This window comes from Saimiri boliviensis, chromosome 11, assembly GCF_048565385.1.
Source record: "Saimiri boliviensis isolate mSaiBol1 chromosome 11, mSaiBol1.pri, whole genome shotgun sequence".
Lineage (NCBI taxonomy): Eukaryota > Metazoa > Chordata > Mammalia > Primates > Cebidae > Saimiri > Saimiri boliviensis.
In genome coordinates this window covers 86,709,415-86,728,810 of record NC_133459.1, presented here as the reverse complement: position 1 = coordinate 86,728,810, position 19,396 = coordinate 86,709,415, and the positions used below count along the sequence as shown (strand labels likewise).

Here is a 19,396-nt window from a genome sequence, read left to right as displayed (position 1 = left end):
ATATGTATGTTAATTAGCTTGATTTAGTAGTTTCATAATCTGCACAAGTTAAACAGAACTTTTAGCTTGTACAGACTATGTTACATTTCATGTTACATTTCCAAATAATATGATGCAAGCATTACACGTATACCATTTTTAGTATTTTATTTTGAAAAGGTAAAATAAAGAAACACTTGCCTGACTCTGAGTGTGAAAAGAATGCGTAAGCTCACAGCTCTGTAAGTCAGAAGTTCATTTCAGAACCTCTGGGTGCTCTGCTCAGTGTATCACAAGCTGAAAACAAGGCGCTGATTGAGCTTACTTCTCACCTGTATGCTCAGGGGACCCTCTCTCCATCTTCAGGTCAGCAATGATGCATCAAATGTTTCTCTTGTTTCTAATCTCTCTGGCTTCCTCTTCTGCCTCAAGGTAAATAAAAAAGCTCTGCTTTTGAAGAGCTCATGTGATTTGGTAATTCTTTTTTTCTTTTCTATGTCTGTGTTTTTTATCTTGGCCATTTGACTAGGTATGCAAGGTATGTAGTGATGCCTTATTGTTATTTTAATTTGCATTTCTTTCTTATTATTATACTTTAAGTTCTGGGATACATGTGCAGAATATGCAGGTTTGTTACATAATTATACACGTGCCATGGTAGTTTGCTGCACCCAACAACCCATTACCTACATTAGGTATTTCTCCTAATGCTATCCTTGCCCTAGACCCCCATCCCCTGTCAGGCCCTGGTGTGTGATGTTTCCCTCCCTGTGTCTATGTATTCTCATTGTTCAACTCCTACTTATGAGTGAGAACACGCAGTGTTTGGTTTTCTGTTCCTGTGTTAGTCTGCTGAGAATTATGGTTTCCAGCTTCATTCATGTCCCTGCAAAGGGCATGAACTCATCCTTTTTTATGGCTGCATAGTATTCCATGGGGCATATGTGTGACATTTTCTTTATCCAGTCTATCATTGATGAGCATTTGGGTTAGTTCCAAGTCTTTGCTACTGTGAACAGTGCCAGAATAAACATATGTGTGTGTGTGTGTATCTTTGCAGGAGAACGATTTATAATCTTTTGGGTATATACCCAGTAATGGGATTGCTGGGTCAAATGATGTTTCTGGTTCTAGATCCTTGAGGAATCACCACACTGTCTTCCACAATGTTTGAACTAATTTATACTCCCACTAACTTGTAAAAGTGATCCTATTTCTCCACATCCTCTCCAGCATCTGTTGTTTCCTGACTTTTTAATGATCACCACTCTAACTGGTGTGAGATGGTATCTCAGTGTGGTTTTGATTTGCATTTCTCTAATGACCAGTGATGATGAGCTTTTTTTCATATGTTTGTTGACCGTGTAAAGTCTTTGTGTCTGTTTATATCATTTGCTCTATTTTGGATGGTTTTTTTTTTTTGCTTGTAAATTTGCTTTAGTTCCTTATAGACTCTGGATGTTAGCCCTTTGTGGGATGGATAGATCGCAAGAATATTTTAGAATATTTTCCCATTCTGTAGATTGCCTGTTCACTCTGATGACAGTTTCTTTTGCTGTGCAGAAGCTCTTTAGTTTAATTAAATCCCATTTATCAATTTTGGCTTTTGTTACCATTACTTTTGGTATTTTAGTCATGAAGTCTTCACCCATGACTATGTCCTGAATGGTATTGCCTAGGTTTTCTTCTAAAGTTTTTATGGTTTTGAACATTACATTTAAGTCTTTAATCCATCTTGAGTTAATTTTTGTATAAAATATAAGGAAGGGGTCTAGTTTCAGTTTTCTGCATATGACTAGCCAGTTTTTCCAACACCATTTATTAAATAGGGAATTTTCCCCCATTGTTTGTTTTTGTCAGGTTTGTCAAAGATGGGATGGTTGTAGATGTGTGGCATTATTTCTGATGATGAGGTTTTCTAAACAGATAATTATGTCATCAGCAAACAGAGACAATTGGACTTCCTGTCTTCCTACTGGAATATCCTTTACTTCTTTCTCTTGCCTGATTGCCCTGCCCAAAACTTCCAATACTATTTTGAATACGAGTGGTAAGAGTGGGCATCCTTGTCTTGTGCTGGTTTTTAAAGAGAATGCTTCCAGCTTTTGCCCATTCAGTATGATATTGGATGTAGGTTTGTCATAAATAGCTCTTATTATTTTGAGATATGTTCCATCAATATCTAGTTTATTGAGTTTTTAGCATGAAGCCTTTGAATTTTATCAAAGGCTTTTTCTGCATCTATTGAGATAAATCATGTGGTTTTTGTTATTGGTTCTTTTTATGTGATGGATTATGTTTATTGATTTGCATATGTTGAACCAGCCTTGCATCCCAAGGATGAAGCTAACTTGATCGTGGTGGATAATCTTTTTGCCATGCTGCCAGATTTTGTTTGCCAGTATTTTATTGAGGATTTTCACATCGATGTTCATCAGGGCTATTGGCCTGAAATTTTCTCTTTTTTTTTTATACTGAGTATGCTCAGTACTACTTGACTACTCTCCATTTCTAAAAGTCAACAGATACCATATAATGCTACCTAAACACTGGAGTACACTCCATCATATTAATAAGTCCAGGGACTATGGAAACCTGGGGGGTGGGGAGGGGGAATCCTGGGGGACATCTTAAATCTGCTGTTGGCACTGTTAATGAATATTCTTCTTTCAGTCTGTCTTTTACCAGTCCACATGTGACAGAAATCTCTCTAGTACATATTGAGAAAACCCAGATGCAATCATAATTTACAAATGTAAGCAAAAAAATAATGTTCCCATATCTTCACATGTTAGAATCCTTTTTAGAAGAATTTCAAAAGAGTTACAACCTCTGTTCAGAGTAAAATCAAGTCATTACTGGGAAGTCATTATACCAGAAGGGTTGATTTTCTATGTACACATTTTATTCATAGCAATCTATGTTCTCTAAGGACACTACTACTGCCACAACTGAACTGTCCTTTGCTTATCATTCATAGTTAGATCACTGTTAATCATCCTTTTACTGAAGCAAAGATAGAGTTACACAGGTCACGCAGAGAATTGATCAGAACTGGAACTAAAACAAGTCTTCTGACTCTTGATCTACACCAAATTCCAGTCCAGTCTGAGGCCATCAGACTACTTCTTCCAAGAGGATCATAGTTGGACCTTCCCTTCTAACAGTTTCTTTTACTGTTTTTCCCTACCTTTCTCTGGCAGGACTCCACAGAGAAAAAAAAGGAAGACTTTGTGCTGCAGAATGAAGAGGCATCTGCCAAATATTGCCAAGCTGAGCTTAAGCGGCTTTCAGAACACTTGATGGAAAGCATTTCAAGAGGAACTTTCTTTGTTCCTGGAGGGCACAATCTCTACTTAGAAGCAAAGAAGAAGATTGAGCAGGACTATACACTAGTGCCCAGAAAAGGAGTTAAGGTGAGAAATAAGGGGAGAAGAGGATAAATGGCAGAGGATGCTCAGAGGGTCTTTGTTACCCGTTCTGAAAAATCTAAGAACACAGTACCATTTATGGACAAAAAGTGAGGCATGGTAATATCTTGATATTTTACATCTTAAAATCCATAATTAATTAGCTACTCTTACTAAAACAAAACTATTTTATTTTTAACCGAAGAAGATTTATAATCAGAAGTCCGGGTGGTCATTTAAAAGTGTGTGGCACCTTCCCCCACCACTCTCTCTCTCTCTTGCTCCTGCTGTTTTGGTCATGTGACAGGCAAGCTACCCCTTCACCTTCCACCAGGAGTAAAAGCTTCCTGAAACCTTATCAGAAGCCATGTTACTTGTAAAGCCTGCAGAACTGTGTGCCCGTTAAACCTCTTTGCTTTATAAATTACCCCTGAACTTAAAAGTTAAATTAAAAAAATTTTTTTAATGTAGGTTCTAACTCTATACCTAAATCATTATTGCTCACTCATGCTGAAACAGTAGTGTCCAAAAAATAATTTTAAATTCAGATCAGACAAAAATAAATTAGCTACTTGTAATCCTTCTTGGAAAGATACATATATCAAATCAGAATTTTTTTTTTTACTTCGTAAGTCCCTGCCAGTTAAAGAGAAAAAAGTGCTTAATTCTGAACTGCAAAATCTTTTGCATTCTCAAAACCAAGCCTAGTACTGGTCAGGTGATTACAATTATTCGGAGTTTCAATTTCCTCACAAAATGAAAAGAAAGTGACTGTCTAATATTTAAAAAGTCAAAATTCTGAGTGTTGACAAGAATATGAAGCAATTGGAATTCTCACACATTGCTAATGAGGTATAAATCAGTACATCAATTTGGAAAACTGTTCAGTTTTCATTGCTAAAGTTGAAAAACAAATACCCAGTGACTCAGCAAATCCATTTCTAGATGTATACGTTCACTTAAAGGACAGGGACAAAAATGTTCATAACAGCATCATTCACAATAGCACCAAACTGAAATTTTACCCTAATGTCCATCAACAGTAGGACAAATAAACAAACTAGTGTATTCACATAATGGAGTCCTATATCACAATGAAAATGAATAAGCGACAATCACATAATAAGAAAAGTAAATACATTACCCAGTCTTAGGTATTTGTAGCAATGCAAGAATGGCCTAACACACCCATGAATCTAAATTTTTTTTTTTTAAAGAAAGGATCAAGGAAAATAATCACCAAAAAATGCCTAGGTCCTTCCTTCATTGATGTGCCCCACCCACCCAAATTTCAGTCACTCATCACATATTGTCTAAGGTATTTATGCCTCTTTTTCCTTCCCATGTGTGACTATTAAGTCTATGCGATGTTGTATTTTCCTTGGTTGGTAATTTCCCATATTTGATAGCCATGTTACTCTCTTAAAGTTTCAAATTCTTATGGTTTCTCAGGCCAGGTACAGTGGCTCACACCTGTAATCCCAATGCTTTGGGAGGCCAAGGCAGGAGGATTGCTTAAGACCGGGAGATTGAAACCATCCTGAGCAACATCATAAGACTTCCGTCTCTACAAAAATTAAAAATAAAATTAGCCGGCTGTGGCAGCACACATCTGTGGTCCCAGCTACAAGGGAGTTTGAGGCAGGAGCACTGCTTCAGAGCAGGAGTTCAAGGTTGAAGTGATAGTACCACTGAACTTACACTTGGGTGACAGAGTGAGACTGTCTCAAAAAAGAAAAAAAGTTTCTCAACTGTTTAATTTTCAATTATATTCACCACTACTCTTGTAAATAGCCTAGTTACCTGTTCAGTCTTTCAGTTTTAACTTTTTAAATTAAACTTGAATACATTGTTTACTTTTAATGAACTATTATCAGCATTCTTAAAAGTTATCCAAAGTTTATAAATAAATAAATAAATAAATAGCCTAGAAAAGCTTCCAGCAAGGTAAGAGCTATTAATAGATGTTATCCTAATTTAAAAATTAAATTAAAATTAAATCCTAAATTAAAAAGGGTAGACAGGCATTCAGACAGAAGGAAAAGAAAGCAAACAATGCAGACTATAGAGGATGTGTGTTTGTAGAACTGCATAGAAATCTGGTTGTCTGCACCCTGGGGTGGGTGGTGAGCAGCATCCCTGGGAGAGGAGGCTGGACAGGCACAAGGGGGCTGCTGCGCAGTGTTTTCATGTCTCAGCAAAGAGCTTGGACTTTTTGTTGTGGCTGTGGGAGGAAAGAAACCACAGTGAAATCTTAAGAATAATGTGAAGTTTACAAGGTTAGGTTTGTGGCTTTATTGAACAATAATTTCCTCATCATAAGACAAGATTTCTGCTGCCTGACAGATCTTTGCTCATTCTTGGTTCCTCAGGCAAATGAGGTCCTCCAGAGCTTCCTGCAGTCACAGGTGGTTATAGAGGAATCCATCCTGCAGTCAGACAAAGCCCTCACTGCTGGAGAGAAGGCCATAGCAGGTACAGGGGCAGGGCTCCGCTCTCAGAGAAATGGGTAGGTTTTGGCAATACCCACCTGATGGTCAGAAAAAAACTGTTTTCCTTATATCAGGAGCTTTCTTCTCATAGAGTACACATGCTCTGCTAAAACTGAAAATAAGGGGAGTTGGGATTGAACATCAGCCACTCAGTTCCTTCCCACGACATTCTTAAACATCCTCTTGCTGACATGAATAGTAGAATTCAGAGATTCCCAGTTCCCCAGCTTTGTGCTTTTTTAAAAGTCAGTTTGGCCTCTGAACTCAGGAGAGTAGAACTCAGACCAGACTGCTACTTTCTTTTTCTTTTTCTTTTTCTTTCCAACTTTTATTTTAGGTCCAGAGGGTACATAAGTAGGTTTGCTGTATGGGTAAATTGTGTGTCATGGGGATTTGTTGTACAGATTATTTCATCACTCAGGTAATGAGCATAGTATTCAATAGGCAATTTTTCAGTCCTCACCCTCTTCCCATCCTCCACCCTCAAACAGGTCCTGGTGTCTATTAGTCCCTTTGTGTCCATGTGTACTCAACATTTAGTTCCCACTCATAAATGAGAATATGCAGGATTTGGTTTTCTATTCCTGCATTAATTTGCTTAGGGTACTGGCCTCCAGCTGTATCCACGGTGCTGCAAAGGACATGATTTCATTCATTTAATGTCTGTATAATATTCTAAGGCATATATGTACCACATTTTCATTATCCAGTCCACCACTGATAAACATTAGGTTGATTTCATGTCTTTGCTATTGTAAACAGTGAGCAATGAACAGGTGCATGCATATGTTTTTATGATATAATGATTTGTTTTCCTTTGGGTATATACCCGGTAATGGGATTGCTGGGTCAAATGGTGGTTCTGTTTTAAGTTATTTTAGAACTCCAAACTGCTTTCCATAGCAGCTGAACTAATTTACAATCCCAACAGCAGTGTATAAGAATTCCCCGGCCAGGCACGGTGGTTCATGCCTGTAATCCCAACACTTTGGGAGGCCAAGGTAGGCGAATCACGAGGTCAAGAGATTGAGACCATTCTGGCCAACATGGTGAAACCTCGTCTCTACTAAAAATAGAAAAATTGTGCTCGCTTCGGCAGCATATATACTAAAATTGGAACGATACAGAGAAGATTAGCATGGCCCCTTGCGCAAGGATGACATGCAAATTTGTGAAGCGTTCCATATTTTTAAATCTAGGCAAAACCATTCAGGACATAGGTGTAGGCAAGGACTTCATGACCAAAACGCCAAAAGCAATGGCAACAAAAGCCAAAATAGACAAATGGGACCTAATCAAACTCCACAGCTTCTGCATGGCAAAAGAAACAGTCACTAGAGTGAATCGGCAACCAACAGAATGGGAAAAAATTTTTGCAGTCTACCCATCTGACAAGGGGCTGATATCCAGAATTTACAAAGAACTAAAACAGATCTACAAGAAAAAAACAAACAAGCCCATTCAAAACTGGGCGAAGGATATGAACAGATACTTTACAAAAGAAGACATACAGGAGGCCAACAAACATATGAAAAAATGCTCATCATCACTGGTCATCAGAGAAATGCAAATCAAAACCACATTGAGATACCATCTCACACCAGTTAGAATGGCGATCATTGAAAAATCGGGAAACAACAGATGCTGGAGAGGATGTGGAGAAATAGGAACACTTTTACACTGTTGGTGGGAATGTAAATTAATTCAACCATTGTGGAAGACAGTGTGGTGATTCCTCAAGGACCTAAAAATAGAAATCCCATTTGATCCAGCAATCCCATTACTGGGTATATATCCAAAGGATTATAAATCATTCTACTACAAGGACATGTGCACACGAATGTTCATTGGAGCACTGTTTACAATAGCAAAGACCTGGAACCAACCCAAATGCCCAACGAAGATAGACTGGATAGGGAAAATGTGGTACATATACACCATGGAATATTACGCAGCCATCAAAAACGATGAGTTCACGTCCTTTGTAGGGACATGGATGAACCTGGAAACCATCATTCTCAGCAAACTGACACAAGAGCAGAAAATCAAACACCATATATTCTCACTCATAGGCGGGTGTTGAACAATGAGATCACATGGACACAGGGAGGGGAGCACTACACACTGGGGTCCGTTGGGGGGAAATGGGGGAGGGGCGGGGGGTGGGGAGGTGGGAAGAGATAGCACGGGGAGAAATGACACATACAGGTAAGGGGACGGAAGGCAGCAAACCACACTGCCATGTATGTACCTATGCAACAATCTTGCATGTTCTTCACATGTACCGCAAAACCTAAAATGCAATAAAAAAAAAATAGAAAAATTAGCTGGGTGTGGTGGTATGGGCCTGTAGTCCCAGCTACCCAGGAGGCTGAGGCAGAAAAATCACTTGAACCAGAAGGCAGAGATTGCAGTGAGCCTAGATGGCACCATTGCACTCTAGCCCGGGTGAGACTCTCTCTGTCTCGGAAAAAAAAAAAAAAAAAAAAAAGAATTCCCTTTTCTTGGCAATCTTGCCAGCATCTGTTATTTTTTGACTTTTTAATAACAGCCATTCTGACTGGTGTAAGATGGTATCTCACATGGTTTTCTAATTGCATTTTCCTAATGATTTGTGCTGCTCAGCGTTTTTTGATATGCTTGCTGGCCATATGTATGCCTTATTTTGATAAATGTCTGTTAATGTCCATTTCTCGTTTTTTTAATGGGAACATTGCTTTTTCTTAACTTCCTCATAGATTCTGGATATTAGACTTTTGTTGGATGCATAGTTTGCAGGTATTTTCTCCTATAATGTAGGTTGTCTGTTTACTCTGTTGATAGTTTCCTTTGCTGTGCATGAGCTCTTTAGCTGAATTAAGTTCCACTTGTTAACTTTTTGTTTGGTTGCAGTGGCTTTCAGAGTCTTCATCATGAAATCTTTGCTATTGCCTCTGTCAAGAATGGTATTTACTAGGTTTTCTTTTGGAGGTTTTATAGTTTTAAGTTTTAGCTTTACATCTTTAATTCATCTTCAGTTTATTTTTGTATATAGTGAAAAGAAGAGGTCCAGTTTAAATCTTCTGCACATGGCTACCCAGTTAACACAGCACCATTTATTGAATAGGCCATCCTTTCTTCATTGCTTATTTTTGTCAGCCTTACCAAAGACGAGATAGTTGTAGGTGTGTGGTATTATTTCTTCTCTCTCTAACCTTTTTCGTTGGTTTATGTGTCCGTTTTGTTTTGTTTTGCTTTTTGACCAGCACCATGCTATTTTGGTTATTGTAGTCTTGTAATATAGTTTGAAGTCAGGTCATATGATGTCTCTGCTTTGTTCTTTTTGCTTAGGAGTGCCTTGGCTACTTGGGTTCTTTTTTGGCTCCATATGGAAATTAGGGTAGCTTTTACTAATTCTATTTTTTAAAAAGTTATTGATAGTTTGATAGGAATAGCATTGAATATTTAAATTACTTTGGGCAGTATGGCTATTTTAATGACATTGATTCTTCCTATAAATATGCATGGAATGTTTTTCCATATGTTTGTATGGTCTCAGATTTCTTTCAGAATTGTTTTATAATTCTCGTTGTAGAAATGTTTCACTTCCCTGATTGGCTGTAAACCTAGGTATTTTATTCTTTTTGTGGCTATTGTGAATAGGATTGCGTTCTTGATTTGACTTTCAGCTTGGACATTATTGACGTGTAGAAATGCTACTGATTTTTGTATGTTGATTTTTTTTTTTAAATTCTGAAACTTTGCTGAAGTTTATCAGATGGAAGAGGCTTTGGGCAGAGACTATGGAGTTTTCTAAGTACAGAATTCTATTGTCTATGATGAGAGATAGTTTAACTTCCTTCCTATTGGATAGCTTTTCTTCCCCCTTGCCTGAGTTCTCTGGCTAAAACCCAGTACTATGCTGAATAGGAGTTGTGAATGTGGGCATCCTTGTCCCATTTTGGTTTGAGAGTGAAATGCTTCCAGCTTTTTCACATTCAATATGATGTTGGCTGTGGAGTTTTCATAAATACCTCTTATTATTTTGAGGTATATTCCTTTGATGCCCAGTTTGTTGAGATATTTTAACATGAAAGGTTGTTGAATTTTATCAAAGGCCTTTTCTGTGTCCATTGAGATGATCATGTGGTTTTTGTTCTGAGTCCCGTTTATGTGAGGGATCAATTTATTGATTAGCATATGCTGAATCAACTTGCATTCCAGGAATAAAGCCTAATTGACAGTGGTGGATTCACTTTTTAATGTGCTGCTGGGTTTGAGGGTGCTAGTATTTTGTTGAAGATTTTTTCATCCATGTTTATCAGGAATATTGTCCTGCAGTTTTGTTGTTATTATGTCTGTACTGGGTTTTTAAAATCAGAATGATGCTGGCCTCATAGAATGTATTAGGAAAGATTCCCTCCTCCTCAATTTTTTTTTTTTTTTTTTTTTTTTTTTGCAATAGTTAAGTAGAATTGGTACCAGCTCTTCTTTATATGTCTGGTGGAATTGGCTATGAATCTGACTGGTCCAGGGCTTTTTCTGCTTGGTAGGCTTTTTATTACTGACTCAGTTTCAGAACTCGTTATTAGTCTGTTTCAGGTTTCGATTTCTTCCTGGTTCACTTTTGGGAAGTTGTATGTTTCCAGAAATTTATCTATTTCTTCTAGGTTTTTAAGTTAGTGTGTATAGTGGTGTTCATAATAGTTTCTGAGGATTTTTTGTATTTCTGTGGAGTTCGTGGTAATGTTCCTTTTGTTGTTTTTTATTATGTTTAATTTGGATCTTCTCTTTTATTGTTCTTTTTTTTAGTCTAACTAGAAATATATCCATTTTATTTATTCTTCCAAAGAACCATTGGTTTCATTGATCTTTTGTATGGTTTTTCTTGTCTCCATTTTGTTCGGTTCAAGTCTGATTTTGGTTATTTCTTATCTTCTGCTACCTTTGTGCTTGGTTCACTCTTGTTTTTCTAGTTCCTTTAGGTGTGATGTTAGGTTGTTAATTTGAAATATTTCTGACTTTTTGCTGTAGTTGTTTAGTGCTATTAACATTCCTCTTAACACCACTCTAGCTGTGTCTCAGAGATTCTGGTATGTTGTATCTTTGTTTTTATTAATTTCAAATAATTTATTTCTGTCTTAAATTCACTGTTTACCCCAAAATCATTCAGGAGATTATTTAATTTCCATGGAATTGTGTGGTTTTGAGAGATATTCTTTGTATTGATTTCTGTTTTTATTGCACTGTGGTCTGAGAACCTTGGTATAATTTTGGGTTTTTTTAATTTGTTGAAAATTGCTTTATGATGGATCATGGGGTCAACTTTAGAATATGTGCCATGTGCAGATGAGATGAATTTATATTCTGTTATTACTGGGTTGAGTATTCTGTAGATTTCTTTAGGTCCATTTTATTCAAGTGTCAAGTTCAGTCCTGAATATCTTTGTTAGTTTTTTCACTCAGTTACCTGTCTAAAATTGTCAATGGGGTGTTGAAGACTCACACTATTATTGTGTGGTTACCTAAGTCTCATCATAGGTCTCTTTGAACTTGTTTTATGAATCTAGGGTTCTCTAGTATTGGAATATATATTTTGAATAGTTAAGTCTTCTCATTGAATTGAAACTTTATCATTCCATAATGCCTATCTTTATCCTTCTTAATTATTATAGGTTTGGAGTCTGTTTGGTCTGAAATAAGAATAGCAATCCTGTTCGTTTTGTTTTCCATTTGCTTGATAGATTTTTCTTCATCCCTTTACTTTGAACCTATTGGTGTAATTACATATGAGATTGGTCTCTTGAACACAGAAGACAGTTGGGTCTTATTTCTTTATGCAACTTGCCACTCTGTGCCTTTTAATTGGAGTGGTTAGCCCTTTTACATTCAAAGTTAATATTGATGTGTGTGGATCTGATCCACATATATCCTCATGACATGACACAACAACATGTCATCATGTTGACAGCTGATTGCTATGTTGACTTGATTGTGTTGTTAACTTTGTAGTGCCAATGATCCATGTACTGAAGTGTGCTTTTGTGGTGGCCCATAATGGTCTTTCATTTTCATGTTTAGCGCTCTTTTCAGCACCTTGTGTAAGGCAGGTCTGGTGGTAACAAATTGCCTTAGAATTTGCTTGTTTAAAAAGAATTTTTTTTTTCTTATGAAGCTTAGTTTGGCTGGATATGAAATTCTTGCTTGGAATTTCTTGTCTTTATGAATGCTGACTATGGGTCTCCAGTCTCTTTTGGCTTGCAGGGTTTCTTCTGAAAGTTCCATTGTTAGCTTGATGGGATTCCCTTTGCAGAAGACCTGCCCTTTTCTCAAGCTGCCTTTAATATTTTTTCTTTCACATTGACCTTGGAAAATCTCATAACCATCTCATATGTGTTGGGGATAGTCATCTTATATAGGATCTCACAGTGGTTCTCTGATTTCCTGAATTTGAATTTCAGCCTCTCTAGTGAGGTTGGGAAAATGTTCATGGGCACTATCCTCAAATATTCCAAGTTTCTTGCTATCTCTCCCTCTCTTTCACAGGAGCCAGTGAGTCATAGGTTTGGTCTCTTTACATAATCTGATATTTCTTTCAGATTTTGTTCATTCTTTTTTATTCTTTTTTTTATTTTTGTCTGATTAAGTTGGTTTTAAAAATGGGTTTTCAAGCTCTGAGATTGTTTCCTCATCTTGGTCTATTCTACAGTTATATTTTTTATTATATTATGAAACTCTTGTAGCGTGTTTTTCAGCTCTATCAAATCAGTTTGGCTCTTCTTTAAAATGGCGATTTCATCTTTTAGTTCTTGAGTCATTTTACGGCATTCCTTCAGTTCCTTGGATTATATCTCAACTGTCTCCTGTGTATTGATAATCTTCATTGCCATCCAGATTCTGAATTCCATGTCTACTATTTCAACCATTTCAGTTTAACCAAGAACAATTGCTGGGGAGCTAGTGGACTCATTTGGAGGTAAGGAGCCCTCTGGATTTTTGAGTTGCCAGAGTTCTTTCACTGGTTCTTTCTCAATAGTGTAGGCTGATATTCCTTTAGTCTTTGAAGTTGCTGTTTCTTTCATGAAGTCTTTGGTTTTTATATTATTTTATTCCCTTGAAGATTCAACTGGTATAAGTTGTGTTCAGTTGACCAGGTTTTTTTTCCGGATGATTTCAAGGGGCCAAGGCTCAGCTCAGCAACCCTGGGCTGTGGGCTTGAACCTTAGTAGGCTGGGACCAGGCTCAAGGCTTTGTTGTCTGGTCCTTCTAGGTTAAGCACCTGCTGTGCTGCAGGGGCCAACTTCTTCCTGGTTAATTGGCAACAGCACTCCAATGGGGGGTACTAGCAAAAGCACTTTCTCAGGACAGTGGCAGTGTGGTCCATGGTCATTGGTGAGTGGCAGCAGCAGGGCAGCAGTGCTGCAGGTTCTGTGCATGTGCATTGGTGGTTGCAGGTTGACAGAGTCTGCACACTTGTGTGTACCAGGGAAGTGGTGGTGAGAGGCTGCAAGCGAGTGTGTGCCAGCAAAACAGTGGGGAGAGGGTGCATTGAGTGCACACTGGTGTGAGCCCACCTGCTGAAGCTCTATGATGGTTACATAGGGTATGTCAGCAAAGAAGATATGGTGGTAGCTGCTGGGAAGTTCTTCAGTTTGGCAATTGAAGTTGTACTTGAAGTAGATGCAGCCAGGCAAGAACCATGAGAGAGGCTGACAGACTGGGAGGTGCTCAGATCATAATGGACCCATTCCACAGGCAAGATAGCCCAGTTCTATCCAGGACCAATAGTCAACAAAAGCCAAAGCCACATATTTGGGTATAGCAAGCCTTGGGGGGTGGGAATTCCTGGTTGTGCTCCACTGGAGCCATTCCTGTGCCAAATATCTAGGATCCACACTGGCCAGGGTCCTGTCCCTATCAATTCTCCAAGCGGTTCTCTTTGCCAGCTCAAACATCTATGGTAGTTGTGGGGTATTCTAAAGCTAGAATTCCAGAGGCCCATGGCGAGAGTGGGCCACTTTGCACCAATTTCCCTCACCACTTCCCCAGGAGCTGCTCAGGATTAGGACTGAGTCTTGGTACTTGGCAACCCTGTGCAAGGTTCCCAGTTTTCTTTCCCGTCAGTCTCAGGTCTGCATCCTTCTTTCATCTGCTCTCAATACCTTCCTTCTGAAGTCCTGCTTGGAGTGTATCAGTCTTCTTCATGGTCTGACCTCTCAATGGGAGAAGCTCTTCCTGACTGCATCTGCTTAGCCATCATAGTTCTTCTCTCACCTGACTGTAATTTTCTTCCCTCTGTGAAACCTCTGTGGAACAGCAAAGCAGGCTAAGAAGCAGGCAGCTGAGAAGGAACAGGAGCTGCTAAGACAAAAACAGAAGGAACAGCAGCAAATGATGGAGGCTCAAGAGAGAAGCTTCCAGGAAAACATGGCCCAACTCAAGAAGAAGATGGAGAGGGAAAGGGAAAACTATATGAGAGAGCTGAGAAAGATGCTGAGTCACAAGCTGAAGGTGAGTCTGAATGAAGCTTGGCAGTGCTTGAGGCACAATGCCAGTTCCTCAGTTAGGGAAGGGCCAAAATTTTAAGCCCAGTCAAGATTCCAGAAGGAAACACAAAAGGCATATATTTCACTTAAATTTAAAATACATATGAATTCTACCGAAGCCTGTAAGTCTACAAGACTTCGAGCACTTTCTGTCATGTTAGACTTTGGAGAGTACACATGACATCCCCCATGGTGCCAGGCTGCTGTTTGTGGTGATTATAGGATGGTTTCACTGTGCCCCAATTAATTAGGACCTGAGTTCACCAGTCCTTAGGATTCTCAGCACAACCATCAAAAGGACCCAAAATAGATCCATCTGGATGAAAGTATCAGATTTGGCTTGATATTAAATGATACTGAATGATCTCAAATTGCTCCATTTGTTCCTGTATCTGCCTGACTCATCCTATACAACCTGAGTAAAATGTATTCCTTGTCCCAACCTGGAGCTTGACAATCAGCATTTTATACAGAGTCAGTGGTCCCTATTTGCTGGATGAGCATGGCCATGCTACATCAGTGGAAAGGGGAATCCATTAGAATTAAACCTGCATTCCCTCTCAAAGGGGATTCATTGTGCTGGAACGAAATTCCTCCCCATCTCCAGTGAGATGGTGCTGAGAAAATGTCACAAAGGTATAAATCATGGATACTCCCACCATTCAGGTCCAGTTATCTGGAAATGTCAGACAAACTCATCAAAGAGTTTCTAAGATGTTAGAAACATGTAAATGTGTTTAACTGATGAAATTGTTAAATACAAAACTCTGACTCTTAAAAATTGGGGATTTTCAAAAGTAGGCTCCTTTACTTTCATAGGTCCGAGAAGAACCGTTTACTGGAGGATTTAAAGAGATATTTGAGTTGTTAAATGAAGAGATTAATCGACTGAAAGAAGAGATTGAAACAGCTGAAAATGAAGAGCCCTCAGTGTTTTCACAGATTCTTGATGTGGCTGGCAATATATTTATCGCAGTACTACCTGGGGCTGCTAAGCTAGTTGATTTAGGGATGGAAATTCTTAACTCATTTATGTAATAGGCTAAGAATTCCTGCTAAGAAAATTATAAAATAAGGTTTCTTTTGTTAAAATGGCATAACACTGTTGCTCATTGTAAAAGTATATGTGTTATTGCAGTTTCATTTAAGAAAAGTTTAAAATTAAAAAGCAAATTTCAAAGAATATGGCCTGAAGTCCATAAAAACAAACTGAAATTTGAGTGAATTAATAATTTATAGAACTGGGGGACAAGTTGGAAGATAAAATTATTCCTAGAAAAGATTTAAATATAGCAAAAAGACAAATGGTAAGACGAAGAAATCATTTTCAATTTGTATTATAGTCACAGAGATAATTTGTTATAATTAGCTCTTGTCAATCAGTGAGAAGAGAGTAACACCATATATCTTAAACAGGCAAAAATATGACATAACAATGTTTAATTTTACTGACAGTGAAAGTTGCGCAAAGAAAAACTATGAGGTTCTCGCTTCAATGTATGATGGGCAAGAAAGAACAGTTTGACAGGGCACTGAGCTGGCAAGGGTTTGGGGATAGCGTCAGTGTCTCATATTTGCTAGTGAGAGTGTGAATTGTTGGAATCATATATGAATTATTTAAGTTCACATACATTTGATCTAGCATTTCACATTTAGAAATCTATCAAATAGACTGATTTACTCAAACTGAAAATGGTGTATATAATAGTATATATGTTGCACCATTGTCTTAATGCCAAAAGACTGAAAAAAAACATTAAAGTCCCTCGTTCAGGTACTGATAAGGGAAATTCTTGGAATACTCTACAGCCACTAAAATGAAGGGAGAAGCTCTATTTGAAATAATGTAAAGTCTCCAAGATGTATTATAAGTAAAAAAAAAAAAAATGATGCAGGAAGCATATATAATTACTACCACTGAATTTAGAAAATAATGAATGTGTGCATATATTATTATCTCTTTTGGAAAAACAGAAAATAATCTAGTATACATTGTCACAGCAGGAATGAACTTGAATAGTTGAGGCAAGAAATAAGAAGATAACTAATTTCACATCATATATTCTTCTGTGCCTTTATTTTTTAATAAAAATTTATTGTATTAATGTTATATTTATTGTCTTTGTTGAGTGCTTTAGGTCAACAAATACAGATTTCATTTGGTTCTTACTATAACCTTGAAGGACAAATGTTATTATCTTCAGTTTGTGGATAATAAAAGGAAGATAGTGAAATTAATCTATTTGCCCAAGATCATTGGTTAGGTTACCAAGTTATTACCTCGGCTTGTATTTCATAACTCCAATTCCACTACATACACTTTAATATCAAGGAATGGAAGAATAACTCTTAAACTGAGTTGCCAGACATATCAAAAGCAAAACAAACATAAAATTGTCAAGATGAAGACAAATATAATATACCTAATTGAAAAAATAGGATCTATTAAACGATTTTATACTACTTATAAAGTCTTATTTTCTTGTATTCCAAATAGGGAGCCCTATTCAATTACAAAGAATGACTGCCACAGCATGGATTTGATCTTTGATCTAATTTTTTCAAGATTTTGTGAGACCAAGCAAACTCTTATGAAAATCTCTTCTTCTTTCCTCTTTCAAGGCATTATGAAAGCCAGAAAAAAAAGCTCCTCTAATTTGTGCACTCCAGAAGTCTTTCACTCTTTTGTCAATATAGTTTTGTCCCTCTCTCTTGAGTCTTTCTGTACATTTGTCCTCTTCATGCAGGCAGCATTAACTAGGGTGACTTTAGTACCATAATAAATTACATTCTATTGTAGCACCTCTACCAACACCACAGGCATGTAGCCTCCACCTCCATCCAGTCTCTCAGGGAGCCGAAAACACTTTTATATGCTAATCCACCAAAAAAAAAAAAAAAAAAAATCGTACTTTGTGATCTTCTGTGTCTTTAATATTTTACATGAACTTATTAATATGTCTTTAAATATGGATAAAACAGTGATTAAAATTAAAAAGGAAATAGTAATAAATGAATGGGAGAGGTCCCATGATAGGAAGAAAGTTATTTATACCACTAGAAATAGCATAAGTCAGCTCAACAGGAAAAGCAGGCGCATCAGAACAAGGAACTAAAAAGGGCACAAGGCATGCATCCTAATTTTGTTTTTATTACGACCTTTCAAAAAAGATTTTATTCCAAAGTGTATTTTCAGATACAAAGTCCCCTGGGCTGTTGCTTGGAGAGGTCTCTAAATGCTGTCTCACATTTATAAAGATGATGAAGTAGAAAGAAATTTTTTCCCCAAGTCAACATTTTAGGAATTTGTATTGGCTCTCTAGTGCCCAGTTCTTTAAGCACTTGAATGAACTCCTTGTAGTTCCATAAGCTGGGCCTATTCTTTTGACTGAGAGCCTTTGCACAAGGGACACAGACTTCTTAAAACCCTGTTTCCTCATCCTCTGTCTGTTCTCTCTCAACCCCTACTCATCCCTAAACTGTCCTACTTCCTGACTTTCCAAGGCTAAATGAGATGCCCTTCTCAGTGTTGCCATGGCACCATCTTGTCACTCCTACCATTGCAGATGTTATATAGATGTCATATTAAAAGTGCCTATTTACTTCTGTCTGCCACCTTTGATCTCAGATGCCAGGTCTTCTTCATCAACTTATCTTTAGTTCTCAGCACAAATCTCACCACATAAGCTGAGGCATGCGCTAAATACATAAGCTACCCTCCAATACATCCACAATTTACCATATGTTCACTGTATTCCCAATTTCTAGAGCTCTCAAAATAAAGGACACAATTTTAGAAACCAGTGCAGAAGGGAGCCACTGAATTAGAAAGAACATGCACACTTGTCTGGATCTACTCTGTTCTCTCTGAGGGACTGGACACCTCATGGCTCCTGTGTTCTTCAAGCTTCTCACATATGATAATCCCACCAGAATGAAGTTACTGCCTTTGGCTCACAGGGCAATTACAATGTTTAACATAGTGAAGGAAGTGCCAGAAACTTAGAAAAAATGGGATCTTTCAGCTAATAAGTATTCATCTGCATTTACTCTTTTTTTTATTATTATTTTACTTTAGGTGCATACTATATCTGGCATTTCTCCCCATGTTATCACTCCCCACCCGCCTCTCCCTCCCCATCCCCCTCATTTACTGTTAAACTATACATAATTCACAAAGATTCAGTTGTCCCTGGAGCTATTTTTTGACTCCCTGTTACAAAAGACAGATTTTATTGTTGAGAAGAAAAGAAGCAGCTGATTTCCTAGCATTGCTTCTATTTTGAAGTAACACTGCTCTACTTCCACTTTTCACATCCACATACACACACACAAACACACACACACACACACACACACACAATCTTACTCTCTTCTCTCATTGTTTATTTTTTTCTCTTTCTTTTACAGACAGCATGGAACAGAGATATAATGTGATATTACTTAAAATGATTTTTCAAGTTAGAATCTCACATAATGATTTGCTAGTTTGAAGTTGTTCAGTGGCTTTAGTTTGACAATAATCTCTTTGTCTTTTTCCTCCATAGACAAAGGGAATAACAAAGACTCCATATTTTGAGGCAGCGTTATGTTGTTTGAATAATATATGTAAATAATCTGGCTTAGAAAGCAATTGATAAATAAGAAACATTATTGTTGTTCACTCACCAAACGCAGAGGCATTTTAGTGAAGTGGTTGATAGCATGGGTTTTGGAACAAGACTTGGGTTCAAATATTACTTGGTAACTCTGTAATATTAACAAGTTGTTAAATTTCTTGGTGACACTGAAAGTTGGTGAAATTGTAGAATGCAACGGGGAATGGGTACAGTGGCTCAAACCTATAATCCCAGCACTTTAGGAGGACAAGGCAGGACAATCACTTGAGACCAGGAGTTGGAGACCGGCTTCACAACATACTGAGACTTCATATCTAACACACACACACACACACACACACACACACACACACACACACATGTTGGCATAA

The 19,396-nt window shown here is 37.7% G+C and overlaps 1 protein-coding gene and 1 non-coding gene across 3 annotated transcripts in view; both read left to right on the top strand.

Annotated features, from left to right (window-relative positions):
• LOC101030717 (guanylate-binding protein 7) overlaps positions 1-19,396 on the top strand; it is a 40,841-nt gene that overhangs the window by 20,687 nt on the left and 758 nt on the right. Inside the window, exons 8-11 of one of the 2 annotated variants that reach the window (XM_039474475.2) lie at positions 3,183-3,395; positions 5,762-5,864; positions 14,178-14,371; positions 15,226-16,517. In XM_039474475.2, the coding sequence (XP_039330409.1) occupies positions 3,183-3,395; positions 5,762-5,864; positions 14,178-14,371; positions 15,226-15,444 (729 nt within the window). In that variant the 3' untranslated portion in view covers positions 15,445-16,517. Of the gene's footprint in view, positions 1-3,182; positions 3,396-5,761; positions 5,865-14,177; positions 14,372-15,225; positions 16,518-19,396 lie in introns of those variants that run through there. The other variant, XM_074381150.1, reaches the window with a different exon arrangement.
• On the top strand, positions 6,965-7,072 carry LOC120366126 (U6 spliceosomal RNA). The gene has a single exon (XR_005580876.1). It is a non-coding gene; the product is annotated as a U6 spliceosomal RNA (small nuclear RNA).